Here is a 21673-nt window from a genome sequence, read left to right on the forward strand (position 1 = left end):
ATTTATATTCAATATAGTGGATGATCTAATGTACAATTATCGCATAATAGTTAAATGATTAGTTAAATGATTTTGGCAAAGAACGAAGGAGGTGTTGGGCAAACCGTGGGAAGCTCTCGACTATCGGAGAGATTTCGGGAAAGAATCAAGTGAGATAACATAAGATAAGAAGATACTACATCCAACTCAAAATCTTAAGGTGTTAAGTTAATGGGTCTCTCATCTTATAAACTCCTCACTCTTTCTTGCTTTCTTTGATGTGGGACTAACTTTAACACTTCTCACACTTGTAACATTAACAATCTCCATCAACTCCCCCTCTTTCTAGCTCCTCCGCCACGAGTATTCGTCCATCACACCGTCGCAAAACACCACGGGACACGCTGCCCGGACCACCCTTTGTCGGGAAGACTTTCGATGCATACTCCTTAAAACCAGACCGATTAAACCATCGGCTCTGATACCACTTGTTGGGCAAACCATGGGGAGCTCTCGACCATCGGAGAGACTTCGGGGAGGAATCAAGTGAGATAACATAAGATGAGAAGACACCACATCCAACTCAAAACCTTAAGGTGTTAAGTTAATGGGTCTCTCATCTTATAAACTCCTCACTCTTCCTAGATTTCTTTGATGTGGGACTAACTTTAATACTTCTCACACTTGCAACATTAACAGGAGGTAGGTTAAGGTTTGGTTTGGTAAAGCTTTTTGAAGAGGTGATTATATTTTTTAAAAGTTTAAATTCTTTATTTTGTGTTTAGTAGATTAAAAAGATCATGTGTTTACTCTTATAGCTTTTAAAAGATCGAGGTACTTTTGAAAGCACCTAAGATAGAGCTTTTTAAAGTTGGCTTGTATTTTTTAAAATTTAAAAATTTAATATAACCTCATATGTTAACTAATTTTTAAATTTAATACTTACATTTATGTCTATTATAATATTTTTAAATTTTAAAAGTTATTTCACCAAACGCAATTGATGTTACTTTTTTTTTATCGAAAATATAGAGACTCGAACCCGCAACCTCTTAATTGAGTATGAGGAAACTATGCTATTTGAGTTATTGATATTACTTATGTTTATTAAAAGATTTTTTTTATTTGATTTACTAAATATAAATATTACAACTTTTAAAAAATTATTTTTTAAAAGTTAATTTTTATAAATTATTTTTAAAAAATAAAAATTTTACCAGACTAAGCAGAGGACTCGAAAATGTAAAGTCGCATGCTGGCTGAAGAGGAAAACCAACATATGTCATACAAGAAGATAGATACTTCATTTTGGAGATGTATAAGTTTGTAATAGCCCAACTTATATGCTTGTGTTTTGGAATTTTGAGCATCAGAATTTTGTTCTTTATAAAATGACAGAAATTATTCAACCAATTAAAACTAAGGTTGCGAGAACCGAACCGGCCAATGAACCGATCAAGTAACTGGTTTAATGGTTCAATAGTCCAACCGAGGTTCAACCGGAGTTGAATCAGTTAAGTTAAAATATAACATAAAATTATTAAAAATTCAAAGTGGCATATATTGCGAGATAAGGTGAAGAGCAATTAAAGCATCGTATGAGTTAATATTGGTGGAAGCTTGGTTCTTTCATCTAAGTTTCTCAATCTTCATGTATATATAATACATTAGCAACTTTTAAGCTTGGTCAAACAATATCAGTTCCAGATATAACAGAAGAAAATCATCCGTTATAGGCTACCTAAATTTGAGGCCCAAAATTTTAGTATGGTGCAGGGAGAAAAACAAATCAGTATAGTTTTCAATTTGAACAAGAAGAAGCAATTCCACAGCACAGTAAGAACTAAGAAGCTCAGAATACACAAAAGCTGAACAATTAAATTAACTAAACAAAAAAAACACAATATAAAAGCATGAATAACTTTTATAAATTAGGTTTCCATTCCTGAATTTTCCATTTTTATAAATTAGGTAATCTTTTTTTTCTTTACTCCTTAACTTCATTCTTTTTTCCTATGAGTAAACTATCTCCTTGGCTGAACTTCATCCAACCCTTATTTTAAAGCCATATAGAAAATCCAATGCAGAATTGTAGCAATGTTTCTCTTTTGAATCAATGACAGCAAAATAACAAGTAAAACAGATTGGATTTATAACTCAATCTCAGTAGAATTAATTCAATATCAATCTCAGCATAATTAATAAATTAAAAAAAATAAATTTATAACTCAATCTCAGCAGAATTAATTCAACATCAACTGACTGAACTCAAATAAAACTTCAGAAATGAATATCTCAAAACTCAGCAGAATCATCAATAATATATCATATGTATATCAGAACAAAATAAAGAAGAAAACAATGTAATACAATTACAACAAATTGAACATTATTGAAGAGGATAAAGGGGAAGTTTTACGTTATCCGAATTGCCAGCGATGGAGAGGAAAAGACAGCATAGAGCCAGCGAGACAGAGAAATTCAAATTGGAAATTTTGGTAACGTGAAACAGAGAAGCAACGGCGGTGAGACACGGTGCGGAGAGACTAGAAGGGGCCACAGCCAAAAACGACGAGGAGGTGAGAAGCAGAAACGACGCACGGCAAGGAGGGAAGCGGCGACGACGACCCACGACGAGGAGCAGAGAAGCGGCGACGACGACCCACGGCGAGGAGCAGCGAAGCGGCGACGACGACCCACGGCGAGGAGCAGCGAAGCAGCGACAGAGATACAAAGAGCGCGACAGAGAGAGAGAAGGGAGAGCTCGGCGACGAAATAGGACGCGGTGGTGGTTGCGGCTCTCAACGCCGTCGCTGCTGTCGCTGCGGGATGCGGTGGCGATGGCGGTGCTGAACTGCTGATCCCAGATCCCTCTTCTGGCTTGTGGAGTTGTGGGTGATTTCTGCTGAAAGGATTAGGGCTTCGTTTAGGCAATTAGGCGTTTAGCCTTTCTTTTCTCTTTTTTTTTTTTTTTTAAGGAAAAACGACGCCGTTAGCACATTTTCTTTCTTAACCAAAAACCGCTAAAAAACCGGACGGTTCTTTCGGTTCACCGGTTAACTGCTGATTCGACCGGTTTTTTCACCGGTTTTTTGCCAGACGGTTTCTGACCTTACCCGGACCGGCTAGATGACCGGTTCCCGGTTAATCCGGTTGAACCGACCGGTCCGGTTCGATTTTCAGAACCATGATTAAAACACGTCATTCAGGCGGTATTTGTAGAGATAAGTGAAGTTAGATTTGGTCAAAATTTTTAAAAAATAAGAAAGTTAAGAATAGTTAAGTTTCTATTTTCCTGTATAATTATTGATTGTTGAGTCTTTAATTCTAAAACTAATTAATTAGAAAGTGTGTTATATTCATTCTATTGCTAATAAATCTTCAATAATTCTATTCTCTTTTCTCTATTTGTTCTGCTTTTTTTGGTGCTTTCTCTATATTTCATGCTGCAGAACCAAACATTTTCATAATCCCTTCAGCTACATATTTTTATATGGTATCTTTCTTTTTCCTCTTCAAATGATGTAAAACTTTATATTTCATTAAATTTAGTAATTTTAATGGCAAGAAATCTAACATATACATTAAATATCTAACACATTAAAAAAAATAACATAAAAATAGTTTTTAAAATAAAATACTAACATAAACGAGGATATTATAATAAGAGAAAGTATAGAAAATTAATTTTTAGTTAATCAATTTTATAATTTATGTTTATAATTTAAGATTTAAGATTAAAAATTTATTATTTATGATTTAAAATTTAAAATAAATAAACTAATATTGACTAAAAAGATTAGTCCTCTAATATTACTCTTGTAGTAAATCCATTTTCACGGAAATTTAATAGATTTCTGTATGGTGTGTACTTATATCCTTGGCCGTCTCTGTTCTATTTATTTGTGGGGACAAGTTTCCGGGTCCTTAAAAATTTTGTGAGGTCTCGTTTGCGAAAATTAGTAAAACTAATTTAAAAATAAATAAAATAGTTAAATAAAATAAAAAATAATAAATAATCTTACTTTATAATTATAGAATTTTAATTGTTAAAAAAGAGAAGACTATATTCTTCTAATTAATGGATGATTTATATTGAAAAAACTTACTTATAAATTGAATTTTTTTTTAATTCATTTCAATCAATTCATCAAACAAAAATAATAGTAGCATTAAGTTATATAGAAAATTTTTCTTTCTTTGAGAGATTTTCTCCTATATTCATAGAGAGGTGTATTCTCCTTTTATTAAGAAAAAGTGTTATTGTAATATCCTTGTGATAGAGAGAAGTTATAATTCTAAAAAAAAAAATTATTTTATACAATTTTTAATTTTTTCATCTTTATATTTTGCTGCGTCATTTAATTTGTATGGTACCTAATAGTGGTATTAGAGCCAAAGACTGTTGATTAAAATTTTTTTTCACTGCGAGTTACCATCTAAAAAATATGACAGCAAACTATGAGATTTCAAAATTCTATGGAAATAATTTTTTCTTATGAAAATTGATTATAAAAGAAATTATGAGGAAAGACAATTGTGTGACAGCAATTGAAGGTAGATCCACTGGAATTATAGATAAAATGGAAGGAGATGGATGACAAAGTTGTTGCAAACTTACACTTGGTATTCGGTGATTCAATCTTGTCAAGTATAGTAGAGAAAATGACAACAATGAAAATTTGGGATGCTCTCGCTAAATTATATGAAGTTAAGTCACTTCACAACAAGATATTCTTAAAGAGAAGACTTTATACTCTTCGAATAACTGAATTTGCATCGGTAATAGATCACATCAATAATCTAAATACGCTATTTTTTCAACTCTCATCGTTGGATTACAACATACTAGAAAATGAATGTGCAGAACTTCAACTTCAAAGTCTACCAGATTCATATGATTAGCTCATCATTAACTTAACCAATAATATTTTGACAGACTATCTTTTCTTTGATGATATGGCTGCTACAATTCTTGAAGAAGAATCTAGGTACAAGAATAAGAAAGATAGGTTAGAGAGATCAAAGCAAACAAATGCATTGTTGATGATGAGAGAGAGATCAATGAAGCGTAGTTCCAGTGGAAGTCAAAGTAGACTAAAGTCACAAGGAAAGAAGCAAGTTAAATGTTACAATTGTGGCAAGAGAAGATACTTCAATAAAAATTGTCAGAATAAGAAGAGTATAGAGAAGGTTCCAAAAGAATCAAGTTCTCAAAGATGTATTATGAGTACCTCTGATGATGGAGAAATTCTGTATAGCGAAGCAATAATTGGTTCTAAAGACAGCAAACAACTCACTAATGTCTGGAATGTTGATTCAGGAGCAACTTGGTACATGACTCCTCATCGTGATTGATTTTGTACATATGAACCTGTCTTAGAAGGATCTGTGTTTATGAAAAACGATCATGCCTTAGAAATTATTAGAATAGGTAGTGCCAAAATAAAAATATTTGATAATTTTATTTATTCACTTCGAGGGTAAGACATGTGAAAGTCTTGAAGAAGAATTTGTTGTCAATTGGACAACCGGATGAACTTGGTTGCAAGACCCATATTGAAGGTGTGATATTGAAAGTTGTTAAAGATTCTCTTATCGTAATAAATCAGAAAAAATTGTCGTAAATCTATACATGCTTATGGGAGATACTTTTCAAGAGGCAGAGGCATTAGTTGCTTCAGCAAGCTAAGAAGAAATGACGATGATATGGCATCACAAATTGGGCCACATGTCAGAGCGAGGCTTGAAAATTCTTGTGGAGAATAATCTTATTTCCGGGATCAAATCGATAAACTTACCATTTTGTAAGCACTGCATTACAAGCAAGCAACATAGATTGATGTTTGGTAGATCAATTGCTTGAAACAAGCGCATATTGGAGTTGATTCATTCTAATATGTGGGAATCGCTGGAGATGTCCCTAGGAGGATAAAGGTATCTTGTATATTTATTGATGATTGCTCTAAGAGGCTATGAATGTAACCGATAAAAAAAAGTTAGACGTGTTTGCGACGTTTAAAGAGTTCAAAATAAAGTTGGAACTTGAATCTGGAAAGAAGATCAAGTGTTTAAGGACAGATAATTAATGGAGGAGAATATATCGATGGAGACTTTCTAACATTTTGCAAGCAAGCAGGTATTCAACTGTAATTCACAGTTGCATATATGCCTCAGTAAAATGGTGTAGCAGAGCGAATGAATAAGACTCTCCTAGAAAAAGCACGAGTTATGTTGCAAATTGCATGTTTAGCCAAGTCTTTTTGGACAGAAGTTGTTAAAACTGCCTGTTATGTGAAAAATTAGTCACCATCAACTACAATTGAATTGAAGACACCAATGGAGATGTGGCAAGGTAAATCACCTAATTATTTTTCTTTACATATATTTGGTTGTCTTGTGTATGTGATGTACAATTTTCAAGAAAGAACAAAGTTGTACCTAAAGTCTAGAAAATATATATTCTTGGGTTATGCTGACGGAGTTAAGGGATATCGCATGTGGATCCCACTGCCTGCAAGGTAGTTATTAGTAGAGATGTAATATTTGCAGAAGATAAATTCCAAAGAAAACAAGAAAATAACAGCACTATTAAAGAAATAACCACTATTCAAATAGATAAAAATGCAGAAAAGGTGATCTTTTTGAAGTAGAACTAGAGCACGAAGAACAAGAAGAAGAAGCCAATGACATAAAAGTTTGTCGATCCACTTGACAAAGAAAAATACTATCATGGTACTCAAATTATGTTTTGACAAGTTATGATGCATATTGTCTTCTGACAGAAGATGTAGAGCCAATAACTTTTATGGAGGCTATGTGCAATCTATATGCTTCTATGTGGATGATAACAATGCAAAAAAAAAAAAAATTGAAGCATTACATAGGAACCATACTTGAAAACTTGTTGCACTTCTAGTAGGTCGAAAAGCCATTGGTAACAAATGAGTTTACAAGATCAAGCGAGATAATAATGATAAAATAGAACGATATCGTGCAAGATTGGTGGTTGTTAAAGGATATGCTCAGAAAGAAGGTGTTGACTTCAACAAAATATTTTTTCTAACGGTGAGACTAACTACTATCATAATAGTTTTAGCTATGTGTGTTACATTTGATTTACATTTAGAGCAATTAGATGTAAAGACCGATTTTCTTCATAGAGAACTTGAAGAAGAGATATATATGCTCCAACTAGAAGGTTTTAAAGAAAAAGGAAAAGAAAACTTGGTTTGTAAGTTAACTAAATCTCTGTACGGTCTAAAGCAGGCACCAAGGTGTTGGTACAATAGATTTGATACTTTTATTATTAGTATTGGTTATAATCGACTTAGTTCAGATCATTGTACCTACTACAAGAGGTGTGGTGATAATGATTTTATCATTCTGTTGTTGTATGTAGATGACATGTTGATGGTAGGTTCCAATAAAGATTAAATTCAAGAATTGAAAGCACAATTGGCTAGGGAGTTCGATATGAAAGACTTGGGACTAGCAAACAAGATTTTAGGGATGCAAATCTACTGAGACAGAAAGGACACGAGGAAGATTTGGCTATCATAATAGAATTATTTAAAGAAGATCTTGCAACGCTTTAACTTGTAAGAATGTAATCCAATTTCAAACCCACTTCCTATGAATTTTAAATTATCTTTAAGTATGTGTCCTAGTAGTGAAACAGAGAGGATAAAAATGTCTCAAGTACCGTATGCATCAGCGGTCACTACAAAAAAAAAGAGTTTAAAATGGCATTGACATTACGGCGGTTTTAAAGAACCGCCGTAATACCCGGTTATTATGGCATTTTTGGTTGCTACCATAATTAACTTTGTGTTTGCTGGCGGTTCTGGGTGATCATGGCGGTTTTGAACCACCGTTTTCACACATATATAAAACAAAAGAATTGCAACCCTAGCCTTAAACGAAACATAGTATAACGGTGCTCTCGATCTCTCTTCTCTCTCCCTTTGCTCTCGATCTCCGACAACGCCGTTCTTCCCTCTCGGCTTCTCCTCTCTCCACCGGTTACGATTTCTCTAGGTACTTCTCCCTCTCCGCCAGTTACTGATTTATTTCTCTGCAGCTCCCTCTCAAGTTCTCTAGGTACCTCTCCCTCTCCGCCAGTTACTGATTTCTTCATTTTTGGGGGATTTTGTTTCTCTGCAGCTCCGTGATTGGAGCTTGTGTTGAAGTATTCCATTGACGTTGGTGTGGGGGGTGATTGACGCCGATCGGGTCTTGTGTTCAACTAGTCGACGATATCAGATTTTGGATTGACGGTAACTTCACTTTCTCTTTCCTTATGTATTTACTTCGATGCATGTGTCAATGGTTCAATTGCTGCCACTCTTATTATTGTTTTGGATTTTGCTAGTTAATTCATTCTGCTATTTCTTAATATAGTGAATTGATGAATGAGTTCAGACTGAATAAGCTTAGTGAAGTAGGGCTCTGTTCTGTGATTCTGTTCATAATATCTATCACTTTAGTTAATTATTTCCGCGGTTAGTAAAGAATTGAGTCACTTTAATCACATGAGCTGATTCCTTGCCTTCTTTTCTTTGGATTTTGATTATAGTACATGTTATTAGTTGTAAGTTATTACCCTATTAAATTGTTGTAAAACCACTTTGGTTGCTCTATCTGCATTTATAATCATGATTTAGTGTAACCACACTTTTCTTTACTGTACATAAGTGCCTTTTATTCAAAATCATCTAAGAGATTCTCATCTTGGAAACTGCATCATTGAGAGAATCACACTGTTTTGGTTGATTCAAAATCCTTCCTTCCTTTCTTTTCTTCTCCTCTGTCTTTTGCTGTATTCATTGATTTCTGGCCGTTTGATTGTGCTTGTGCCTGTGGCATTCTGTTCATGGAGTTTAATTGCGTTCTTATTGCTTGAGATTATCCTGAAAAAATAGATCATTAACTCTTCTTCTAGAATGATGTTGGGGCTGGAGTTTTTCTTTATTTGTTTTTTGGTTTTCTCTGCTCCTATACTTTGTTCCTGGCATTCTGCTTGGAGAATTTCTGAGCAACTTATTGGTCAGGGTTATGATATTTGGTAAATATGCTTCTTAAGTTTTTTTCCTTATTTTTCTGATGATGGATAGTTTATGTGCTAAGTTTATTCCTGGTTGATTTAAGTGGTTCGTACTTCGTGTGCCTGATTATTGTCATGTTCTTTTGTTTCATTGTGATTTCTCTTGGGATATTGTGGAGTATTGTGCAGATTTCTCATTGTTGTGTTGGTTTTAAACTTCAACTCCTTTATGTTTTGGGTCAATTTGTCGGGTTAAATTCTTTGGATTAATCATGTGTTACCATTGTGATTTTTAATTGGGTTATGGCCAAAATTGATGAAATTATAATTTCTGATGGTCATTTCCTGCTCCTTGATTGTGCCTGTCATATTGTTTCTGGACTTTCCTTGCCTCTAAATATTAGTAGAGCTGTTTAAATATATGCTGGAACATCAATGTCATCCTAATTTATTGTTGCATATACTGATGGGTTGCTGTGTTGCTGGAACTTATTTGTTTATTTGTGTCAATGTCCAAATTAAATTTTTCATGTACCTACCAGTAGTATAATTGCAGCTTCAATTTTATGTTTTAAGCTGTGTAGCCCACCCAGGTCCCATCATGCTGTGGATTACTAATTTTTAGTATTACAGTTCAACCAGTTCTTGATTTGGATGTGTTTATGTAACATTTAACTTTTTTGAACCGGCTGATTTGTTACAAGTTGAATTCTTTTTATCCTCTTAGTTCTATTGAAAATGTAAATTTTTTTCTATTTGCTCCACACTACTGTGTCTTCAATTTCAATCAAGTATGGTTTGTGTTGCAGAAAGTCATGGTTGAAGAGCCTCCAAGACATGATCATTCATTAGTTGAGACTTGAGTGCTAAAACAAGAAAGAAACAATTAGGCTTTGATTTTTTTCATTTTTATTTTTCCCCCTCTTTCAGTGTCATCTTCTCTCACTGAACTCTTATAGCTTACTATTGGTGTCTGAGCCAAATTATTTTCGGATTGCTCAGATTAATAAAATTGATAATGGCGGCACATGTTTGGTTGGTCTAAATTTCAGCTGCAAAGACAGTGTAGTTGCTAATCTGAGAGGTTTAGGTCAGAACGACGAGACGACACCGTATGGAAGCAAATATTATTTATTGCAGAGAAGCTGAAACTGAATCCATGAGAGAGAGAAAGAGAAAGAACGGGGATGAGGAGATCTGGCAGAGAAGAAGGAGGGGGCCCCACTCTGAGAACCTAATCCAAATTTTGAACCCAACACTCCTTAATTATAATTATGGGCAAGGATGGTTCATTTATGATTGTTGTGGTCCAATTGAGCCCAAATCATCATTTAATATTGGTGATTAGTGAAGAGTTTAAATGGAAGACTAGTATTCTTTCAACTGATGATGATGATGGTGATGCTTGATTTCTCCAAAAGGGAACAGAAGCCTCCCATTATTATGATTATCATTATTCTCTACTTGCCCACCATTACTTCCAAGCCCATCAACCAAAGAAAATCCAAGACTGGGCTTAATCTCTTGCATGGGAAATTCAAAAATGAAGAATTTGTCATTTGAATTTGGCATCAATGAAGAATCCCTTTTTTCTGTGCCCTGCATGGAGAAAATCTAAAGGATCAAAATTAAACCAGAAATCAATAAGTTGGAACAAAACTTTCTTGTTTTTTTACTATTCAAGTTGTCATGTGTACAAAAAAGGTTTTTAAAGTTGTGCTGAGTGCTGTTACTGAAAAAAAAGATTTAATTTTACTTTATACTATATTTTTTTAGTCTCTAAAGTTTGACAAATATGTGTTCTTTTATATATGCCTTTTCTTATAAATTAAATCAGACTTAAAATGTATATCAATATATGCCCTTTTCTTACATTTCTTGTGCTCATAATAATTATATTTTTGTTATAGGGATTGGATCAGGAGAGTGAGATTCCATCACCAAAAGAGTTAGGAAGTAGGTCTTCTGGAGCAAGCAACAAGGAAGCATGACCATGCTTAATATGTTAAGACGTATATTAAGAATTATATGTTAAGACGTATTATTAAAAAATGTTACTTTGATACTTTATTTTTGGATTATGACATTTCAATTATGACTTGGATTATGACTTTTGGATTATGTATGAATTAAAAATCATCTTATGATATTTGATTTATGATTATGCCTTCTGGTTATTACGAGATTTTTAAGTAAGTTTTGAAAATATCACTTTAAATTGGTAGTTTCAATCTTATTTTAAAAACATAAAATTATCATCATAATTAGGTACAAATGGCGGTTAGAAACTCCATTTTAAATGAAAACGATGCCATTATACGCTGGTAGAAATGGCGGTTAAAAAATGTCATTTTAAACACAAAAGATGCCATTATAACCTGGTAAAAATGGCGGCTAGAAACTACCATTTTAACACAAAAGATGCCATTATAACTTGGTAAAAATGGCGGTTATAATGGTAAAAACGGCGGTTTCCAACCGCCGTTTTAAACAGAAGTGATGTCACAACATCCTGGTAAAAACGGCGGTTACAGCCGCCATTTTAAACATATAAAAAACCGTCATTTTATCCGGAAATATTAACCCTCAAAAAACTGCCGTATTATCTACAGGTTATTACGGCAGTTTTCTGAAAACCGCCGTAATAACCAGAATGGCGCCCAGAATAATGGCGTTTCTTGGAGGCGCCAGTTTTGGCCATAATGGCGGTTCTAACCGCCATAATTCCCCAAAATAACCGCCGTTTTAACCCTGTTTTTTTGTAGTGGGTGGAAAGTCTTATGTATGCCATGATCTGTATAAGACCAGATATTATTCAAGCAGTTGCAGTGGTAAGTTGATTTATGGCAAATCCGCGTAAAGAGAATTAGAATGCTATTAAGAGGATCCTGAAATACATCAAAAGGACCTCGAATGTTGCATTATGTTTTGTAGGATCGGAATTCATTGTCAATGGATATATCGATTTAGACTTTGCAGGTGATCTTGATAAACAAAAATCTACTACAAGATATGTATTCATGCTTAGAAGAAGAGATGTGAGCTGGCTATCTAAATTACCGACTATTGTAGCTTTATCTACTACAGAAGCTAAATATATGACAGCTACACAAGTATGCAAGAAAAGCTATTTGAATCCAAAGGTTGATGGAGGAACTCGGGCACAAACAACAGAAGATTCTTGTGTATTGCGACAGTCAAAGTGCCTGGCACATTGCAAAAAATTTTACCTTTCATTCAAGAACAAAACACATTGGAGTACAATATCACTTTGTTCGAGAAATAGTAAAATAAGAGAGTGTTGATATGCAAAAAATTCATACTAAAGATAACCTAGTAGATGTCATGACAAGACCAATCAAAACTGAAAAGTTTGAATGATATAGATTCTCGTATATATGGTCTATCAAATACATGAGAAAAATGAATTTTTTAAAAATTTACCAAAATTAGTTTTAAGTGGGAGATTATAAAAATTAGTAAAGTTAATTTTAAAAAATAAATAAAAAATAATAGTTAAATAAAATAAAAGGTAATAAACAATCTTAATTTATAATAAAAAAATTTTAATGGTTAAAAAAAAGAAGAATTATATACCTCTAATTGACGAATGGTTCATATTAAAAAGACTCATTTGTAAATTAAATTTTTCTTTAATTCATTTCAATCAATTAGTCTAACAAGATAATAGTAACATTGAATTACATAAAAAAAATTTCTTTTTCTCTGAGAGATTTTTTTTCTATATTGATCAAAAAAAAGTGTATTCTCTTTTTATTAAGAGAGAATGTTATCATAATCTCCTTGTAATAAAAATAAATTATAATTAAAAAAAATTATTTTATATAAATTTTAATTTTTCTATTTTTATATTTTACTACGTCATTTGTGTAGTACCTAATACCTGTTATCTCTTCGTCATAGGTATTTCTCGCTAATACCTGCTTTCGTTGGTTTTTTTACCACTGTACTCTTACTTTTGAGTTTGTTTAGTATTTAAAAACACAACCGAAAATGTCAAAAAAAGTATAGAATGTGATATTTAAATTTTCCAGCACTAATCTTCTTATTTGTAAAGTTTTACATTAAAAAAAAATAACCGTGTGAAATCATTATACTAATCATGTGATTATAGTTTGGCCAGGTCAGAATTTAATTGATGTTGTTCATTGTGGGGGAGGATTTATGCGTTGTGATTATCTTCGGGTTTCGTATACCATAGTAGTTTAATTTGTTGTGACTCCTTCCCTTAGCAATTATATTTTGACCTTTCATAGTTTATACCCAAAAAAGTAGCAACTAGCAAGTCCCTATCATATCCTACTGCATGATTTTGAAACTTTACCATGCACGAAAAATCTAAAATAAAATAAAATAATCCTTTTGATGTGTTTTTTATATTTAGTGAGAATGACTAACTTGAATAATTACCATTTAGTTGCTTTCGATGAATATCCGGGAAAATCTTAGAAGAGTAGAAGAAAACTACAAAATATCAAACTGGGTTTTATTCATTTATTTATTTATTTTTGAAAAGAGAACAAATTGTGGTGGTTACCTGACTGTTTCTACTTTTCTTAATTACTTTTTAATATTTGGTTGTGTGTGAGATGCCACACTAGATTTTATAATTAGTAGTCTTGTAACGATGCTATATTTATATTATGTATATTTTTAAATATTAATTTATATATTTTTAATTAAATAATCAGGTACTAAAATAATAACAAATATTATAATAAAATAATTAAATTTGTAATAAATTAATATTTAAACTTATTTAAAGTAGTATAATAAATTTTTATACACAATACCTGATATATACTTAAAATTTGTTTCTCTCACTTAAGAATTAAGCTTTTCATGATTACTAAATTAAAAAATATAAAAAATTATGAAGTTATTTTAACTAAAAATTTATCAAGTCAATGTATTAGTTGAGGCTTATTTAATTTGCCGCCCCCGTCTAAATATGGAAAAGTTATATGATTAGTGATATATATATATATATATATATATATATATATATATATACTATACACTATACGTGTCAATATTTTGATTTATTTAATTTTAAAAGAAGTGGGATTTATTTGCACGTAGATGACTTAACAAACAATAATATTAAATCGAATAAACTCTAATATTATATTAAAATTGAGAATTGGTAATAATTTTAACTTAATTCTGAAAAATAGTTTATTATGAGATAAAAAATTTCTCACACTTATAAATTATATAAAGACTTCATCCTTAAAAGAAGTTTGATTTATAATAAGAATTTAGCATTATTTTAATTTTATTTGTATCAATCCGATTTTCATGTACTTGTATTTAAATTCTCTTATTATCGTTAATCATTTAAATCAAACTCAAATTTGATGATTTTACTTTCGATTATTTTATTATTTTTGAAATGTTTCTAATATTTTATGCACGTTTTGAAATTTTAAAATTTAATCAAACCTTCCTAATATTTATTTAATTTAGCTCACTCTTAAATTTACAATGAGTGCTACTCTCTTCATTTCAAAATAAATGTTCAAAATAATTTATATACATAAAAAATTAATAGATAAATTAGGGAAATATTTAAAATTCTGAAAAAAATTAGTTAAATGAACGTATATAATTAATGATTATTCAATTATCAAAATAAAAATTAAGGGTAATGATGAGAATAAAGAATAAATGTCATCTTTATGCCTAAAAGCATGTTAATGTGTTCCCGAACAAAATAAGGAGTGTAACTCTCCTTAAAATAACTTGTCATTAAAAGTTAAAATAAAAAATAAAACACCATAAATTTTAATTTTAAATTTTAAATTATAAATACTAAACTCTAAATATAAATTATTGATATAAAATATAGTAAATAGAGTTAAAATTTATTTAATTATTAAAGCATACAATATTTCTTATTTAATAAAAAAACGTTTAACAATGAATTCTAAAATAGTCAATTATTTAAAATTAATATATTTTTAGAGAAAAAAATATTTAATTCAGCATAATTTTTACTATATATATTCAGATAATAGAAGCGCCAAGTCTTCTATATGAATTTAGAAGGTACGTATTTTTTTAATTTTCTACAGTATCTCCTAATAATTCAATAAGTTAAGAATTATTCCGTTGCAGTACTGAACTTTATTTAAAAATTTATCGCTAATTAATAAATTATTGCATGCATAAGACAAAATTCGAACCTTCAACACTTGTTTGAATATTGTTCTTGTATTCCCAATGTTCATATATATTTACTTTTCATTTTAGTAGTTGACTAACCGACTACCTACTCCCTATCATGAAGGACTTAATCAATCATTGACAAATTCATTCTTTCCGCTAATTGGTTAATTGCTTGCAAATACTATTAATTAATTACCTTCTTAATTCCTTAATCTTATATATTAATCAACATAATGAACAGTTCATTAGTAGAAAAGGTCATTTTGTAAACCTAGTCAACCAATATAATAATCACAACTTCACAAGGCATGCATCACACGCACACAATATATAGCACCACAAGGCAATAACATTACAACACAAATTAAACAAAACAAGAGTAGTAGTATTGCTTGGTTCTTTACTTGTTCATTCCAATTATTGAGATCTTGTTATATTAATCGAAATATTTGTTAAATGGCATCATCACATGGGAATTATTATTTCTCATTAATTCTAAGTGTTTTGGTGTTTGCAATTGTTGCAAGCAGTGGTTTGTCACAGCTAACACCAGATTACTATGAGAATTCATGCCCTAATGCTTTGAGTACCATCAAAAGTGTTGTGAAGGCTGCCGTAAAGAAAGAACGCCGTATGGGTGCTTCTTTGCTTCGCTTGCACTTCCATGATTGCTTTGTTAATGTAAGATATATATATACATTACATTCATCTGTTTTATAGTTTAAATAATATTACATATGATACTTCATATTTATAAAATATGAGATTTTTTAATATTTTATATTTTACAATTTTATATTTTACAAAAATATTATATTAATATCTTTGAATAATGCTAAATAGCTAGTAAATATTATTATTTTTGGCTAGTACTTGACAAACAATAATTTATACTTATATTTATAGACATTTTGTACACAAGAAGTATATAATTTGTATTTATATTTATCAGAATTTTACACATATTAATTAATACAGTTTGTACTTAAATTATTCAAAATTTACATATATAAATTAATAAAAAAATTATTTGTTAAAAATAATTTAATATTTAATGATAGTAAAAAATACTAAAAGTTACTGATCTCAAGAGTTTTTGTTATGTAAGAGTTCAACTAAAATTAAAAACCTACTCTTAAATTTTAAATTCTCTAAAACTTAAAAATTGAAAAGATAATTTTATAATAAAAAGATTAGCTTAATATTACCTACTTAAAAATTATTCTCTATACTTCTTCTTTATGTAGGTGTATTATTTATGTAAATTGGACACTTCTTGTCTAGTGCATGACCTAATAATTTTGTATAACGTAGAGTTAATTAATTACTAAGATATATATATTTTTTAAAATGGTGATTTCAGGGTTGTGATGGTTCAATTCTTCTGGACCCCACATCCACCATTGAGAGTGAAAAGAATGCATTGCCTAATAAGAACTCTGTTCGAGGATTTGAAGTGGTCGATGAAATCAAGCATGCAGTGGACGAAGCTTGTGGAAACCCAATTGTTTCTTGTGCAGACATTTTGGCTGTTGCTGCTAGAGATTCTGTGGTTGCAGTAAGTTATTTAATTTTAATTAATATATAATCTTGTTGATCTAGTCAAGAATTATTAAACTTTACATAGACATAATAATCATACATCTCATGTCAAATAGTTTTTTCTTATTATACTAAATTTTATTGAACTATATTCAGCATGTAAGAACGCAACAACTTACAAATATTAAAATACATTTTCTTAATAATTCGTTCATAAAAGACCTAAAAAGTTCAATTTAATAACAATCCCGCTACGTTATCAACAACATTTTTGTCAACTTCTGCCAACTCTGATTTATAACGGTATTTAATGAAAGTGTCTTTGTGGATGTGTCTAATAAAAATATTTTTTTTATGATTATGTCTAATAAAAATATCTTTATAGATATATTTTCTGCATGTGTCTCTTTATACATGTGTTTAAAATATAATAATTAATTATTGTTGATAATAAATTGACAGATAGTATATTGATACCCTATACTTTTCCATTTAATAAATATCAGAAATGTTTGGTAACAAAAAAAAATCAGCCAAAAACAGCTATAACTTACCTTATTTAGCATTATAAGAGGTATCCAATAAATATATGCTGGCTAGCTGGGGTTTGATTTACAATAGAGAAGGCAATATATTTGGCACTTTTTCATGGTTTTAAATATCATCAGCATGCAAAATTATTGTTGAAGTTTTTGTACTCAACTTAATTAGTTCAAGATAAAATCCGTCAAAATTACCAACAAATTGAATTGGTCGAGTAATAAATAATTAATAAATTTTTTTTTTAAATTTCAGTCTTAAAAATAGAAATTATTAATAATTTCTATATTTGAAAAAATCGATCATCAAAATTCAATTGTTCAAATATGCAGTTAGGAGGTCCAACATGGGATGTAAGACTAGGAAGAAGAGACTCTACCACAGCAAACCCTAACGGCGCAAACACGAACCTGCCGGCGCCATTTCTTGACCTTCCCCAACTAATGAAGAGCTTCCAAGACCAAGGGCTAGATGAGAAGGACCTAGTGGCTCTCTATGGAGCACACACCATAGGTTCAGCACGTTGTGTTACATATAGGGGCCATATTTACAATGACACAAACATTGATCCCAAATTTGCAAATTCTCTTAGGTACATTTGCCCTAGGGATGTTGGAGTAGGTGATGATAATCTTGCTCCTTTGGATTGTACGGCTACAAAATTTGATTCTCAATATTATAGTGATTTGATCAACAAGAAGGGCCTTCTTCATTCTGATCAAGAATTCTTCAATGGTGGCCCCACGGATCAATTGGTTAAGGAGTATAGCTATAATTCCAAAGCTTTCTTTCAAGACTTTGCAAATTCTATGATTAAGATGGGAAATATTCAGCCACTAACTGGGGAACAAGGTGAAATTCGTGCTAATTGCAGGAAAGTCAACAATTATTATTGATTTTTATTCATTAAATTAGTTAAGGTGAGGATCGGAAATTAAATAAGTGTGTATACAAGAATATAATTGTGAAGTGTAATATATATAATATGTATTGCGATTATGTTAATTATTATTGTGAAAATATATGTTTGAATTTGTCTATGTAATAATAAGAAAAAAGATTTGTATCTTTTTGTGATATATTGTATGTTTTCATTGTTATTGTATATGTAAGTTCAAATTAGAGATTCAATTTGATGAAATTTTAGCTAATAAACTTTAAGGATAAATATAAACAAGTTGTTTTTTTTTGGATGACATTCTGATTTCTGACCCAGCCTTGGGGAATTAAAATTGTTTCTTTGGCGCGTTAGGCTAGTTTAGGTAAATAGCTTAATTAAATTTTTTTTGAAAAAATAGTTTAAATAATAAATAGTTGTATTAAAAATAATTTATAAATAAGTTATTTTGTGTTTGTGTTTTTAGTTCTAAAAGTACTTATTTTATAGAAATGTGATAAAATGTAGTAGTATTATGAAAAAAGTCATCTTTTTAAACTTTTCTATAAACTCCTAAATAGCTTTTTAAAAAGCTGCAATTTGATTTTGAAAATTACACTAGACATTAATACTACTACTTTTTATAAATTAAAAACTCAAAAAAAATTACTTTTTGAAACTTTCCAAACACATCCTTAATCATTTATTTAATTTTCTTTGTGAATAATAAGTCACATTCTCCAATTCATATAAATTTAGTTAACATGGTGTACTTTCAATAATAAATTCAATTATTAGTTTTCTACACACCTCTCTGCACTTTTTTATTTTTAATATTGGTGGAGGAGTGGTGTATGACAATATGGGGCTGTATGATGCATAACCGGAGTGTGACGGCTAGGATCGAAGAAATCGGACGGTCCGTTTTGAGAATCAGTAATCGGACGGTCCGATTTTAGGCTGGGCAAGTACACAAATCGGACCGTCCGATTTGCGCCCCCAGCCACGTGTCGCGCATGCACGTTGGTGCAGCAAAGATGAAATGATCCCAACCACCCGAGCTCCCTTAAGCCAGTTTCACTTTCACTTTCCCATTCCCATTTCACTTTCACTTTGTTCCATTTCTCTTCTCCCATATACCCCACCCCCAACCACGGTAGTTCACTCTATTGTTGAAGGTTTGAGCTGAAAAAATTGGACCACACAGGAAAGTATGCCTAAAAGAAGAAAAATAAAAGATGTGAATCGTCCAGAACTCCACATTGCTAATTATCTTGATCATCCTAACTATGTAAGTTTCTATTCCAAAATTTTTTATTTTAGTTAAAATAATAATTATAATGTTAGAGATTAATAATAGTTTATTATAGTAATAATGTTAGGAATTAGTGGAATAATAATTTATAGATATTTGAGTTTAATTAAAATGATATTAGAGATTATTGGATATTAATATTGTTCAGATATGTTACATTATAATAATAAGTTAATTATTGTTATTAATAGAATAATTACAATAATAATATTGTTAATAATAATACGGTTATTAAAAAATTTGGATGTATGATAAATAAATAAATAAATAGAATAAGTAATATTAATATTAATTGTTATAAAATTCGCTTATTGTAATAATAATAATTATTACTGCTAGTAGCGTTTAATTATCAGTAGAATAGAATATAGTAGTGCTGATATTGTTCTGTTGTACGTGTGAATTTAAATAAGTTAATTAGTTTTAATTGTTAATAATAAATAATTTTTTTGTAGTTACTTAATATTATATTAGTCGTTCGTAAATAAATATTATGAATTAAAAATTATTATTAGAGATTATTGGGTATTAATATTGTTCAGATATGTTACATTATAATAATAAGTTAATTATTGTTATTAATAGAATAATTGCAATAATAATATTGTTAATAATAATACGGTTATTAAAAAATTTGGATGTATGATAAATAAATAAATAGAATAAGTAATATTAATATTAATTGTTAAGTCCGGTCCTAATGTCCTGTCCGGCCGGACCGGCCGGTCCGTTCTAGATGATCGATATGGTCAAACCGGTCATTTCGGTCGATCAAGTCGGTTCGGTCGAACTGGCTAGTCCAGTTGAACCAGACCAGTCTGGTTAAACCGGACCAATCCGGTCGAACCGGCCAGTCCGGCCCAAATGGCACACAAATCATACTATCACAAATCTTAATTTAAATTAACGGCGCACTTGCATTTACATATTGAGGAAACTCCGGTGCATGCATGGCCTCCAAATCCAACGATCGCATGAAACTCGGCTCCACAAATGGCTACTGATTTGCTAGTGCATTTGCCACATCCGCCACATCTGCCACCATAGCCTCGTCAGCTTGATCTTCGTCTACACCCGGATCAACGACCTCGTAGTTACTTTCGAACTCTTCTTCACTATCACTGTTGTAATCTTCCAATTCAATATCTCGGTCCGCTGCAGATTGCTCGAACTCGATATACAGTTCGATAAACGTCATTCGCGACCGACTTTCAAGATACACTGAAAACATTTCTTGCATGCTCGCTTCGTCGGTCACGTATTTCGTTTGAAATTGCACGAACCCACCAAAGACAGATATAGGATATCTGTACAGAATACACGACACTCTCCTAGATATTTGAGAATCCATCCTCTCACAAATGACCCCTTTTAATTCTTCAAATGACAGTGTAAATGGAATAATAATATCTAACGGATTATCACACACAAATTTCACTCCTTCTGATGTTTGTAATAAAATATGGCCATGATAATACACTTTTAATCTTACTCTATCATCCATGATAATAGAGAAGAAGAGATCTACAAATAAAGAAGAAGAGATTTGCAGAGAAGATGTTTAGAGAATTGTAGCACCGAAGAGGAGGAATGAAATGAGCTGCTCAGATTGGGTGGGTACATCTATATATATATATCACACTCAAATCGGACCATCCGACCGCATGTATGGCCATTCGAAATTTTTAGAACTAACTAATCGGACAGTCCGATTAGTAGAAAGTCCGCCCAAAAATTTTTTTAAACCCAGAAATCGCTGGGTCTGATTTGGGTTAGCTGGAGTTTTTCTGAAATCAGCCCTCAAATCGGTAGGTCCGATTTCCTTGGGCAAAAAAAAAAAAAAAACCTTATGCATGCTACAAATCGTATGGTCCGATTTGCATGCATGCAACTACGCCACGCACAAATCGGACAGTCCGATTTGTGCCCCTCACCTCCTGCATGAAATCGGACCGTCTGATTTCCCTCCATTAGCTAATCGTCGTCACACACTAGTTAAACACCTCTCAGCGCCATAAACGGGCGTTACACCAACCCTTGGTTCATATCCAAAAAAATTAGCCCACCTCTCTGCTCTCATCATTTCGCTTATATATAGCTTGTTCTAAGTCTTTTTTCTTTATCAAGTTAGGTATCTCTGATATCTAACATATATACCTACCCTCACCATCTTTTATTTTTT

At 31.3% G+C, this 21673-nt stretch overlaps 1 protein-coding gene across 1 annotated transcript; it reads left to right on the forward strand.

Annotated features, from left to right (window-relative positions):
* The first annotated feature begins 15573 nt into the window (after window positions 1–15573).
* On the forward strand, window positions 15574–18376 carry LOC107625855 (peroxidase P7). The gene is made up of 3 exons (XM_016328583.3): window positions 15574–15898; window positions 16581–16775; window positions 17632–18376. The coding sequence occupies exons 1-3, from the start codon at window positions 15674–15676 to the stop codon at window positions 18193–18195; spliced, it is 984 nt and encodes a 327-aa protein (XP_016184069.1). The 5' UTR covers window positions 15574–15673; the 3' UTR covers window positions 18196–18376.
* Window positions 18377–21673: the final 3297 nt, after the last annotated feature.

Source organism: Arachis ipaensis, chromosome B2 (assembly GCF_059453495.1).
Source record: "Arachis ipaensis isolate K30076 ecotype BB chromosome B2, ASM5945349v1, whole genome shotgun sequence".
In the NCBI taxonomy this organism is placed as follows: Eukaryota; Viridiplantae; Streptophyta; class Magnoliopsida; order Fabales; family Fabaceae; genus Arachis; species Arachis ipaensis.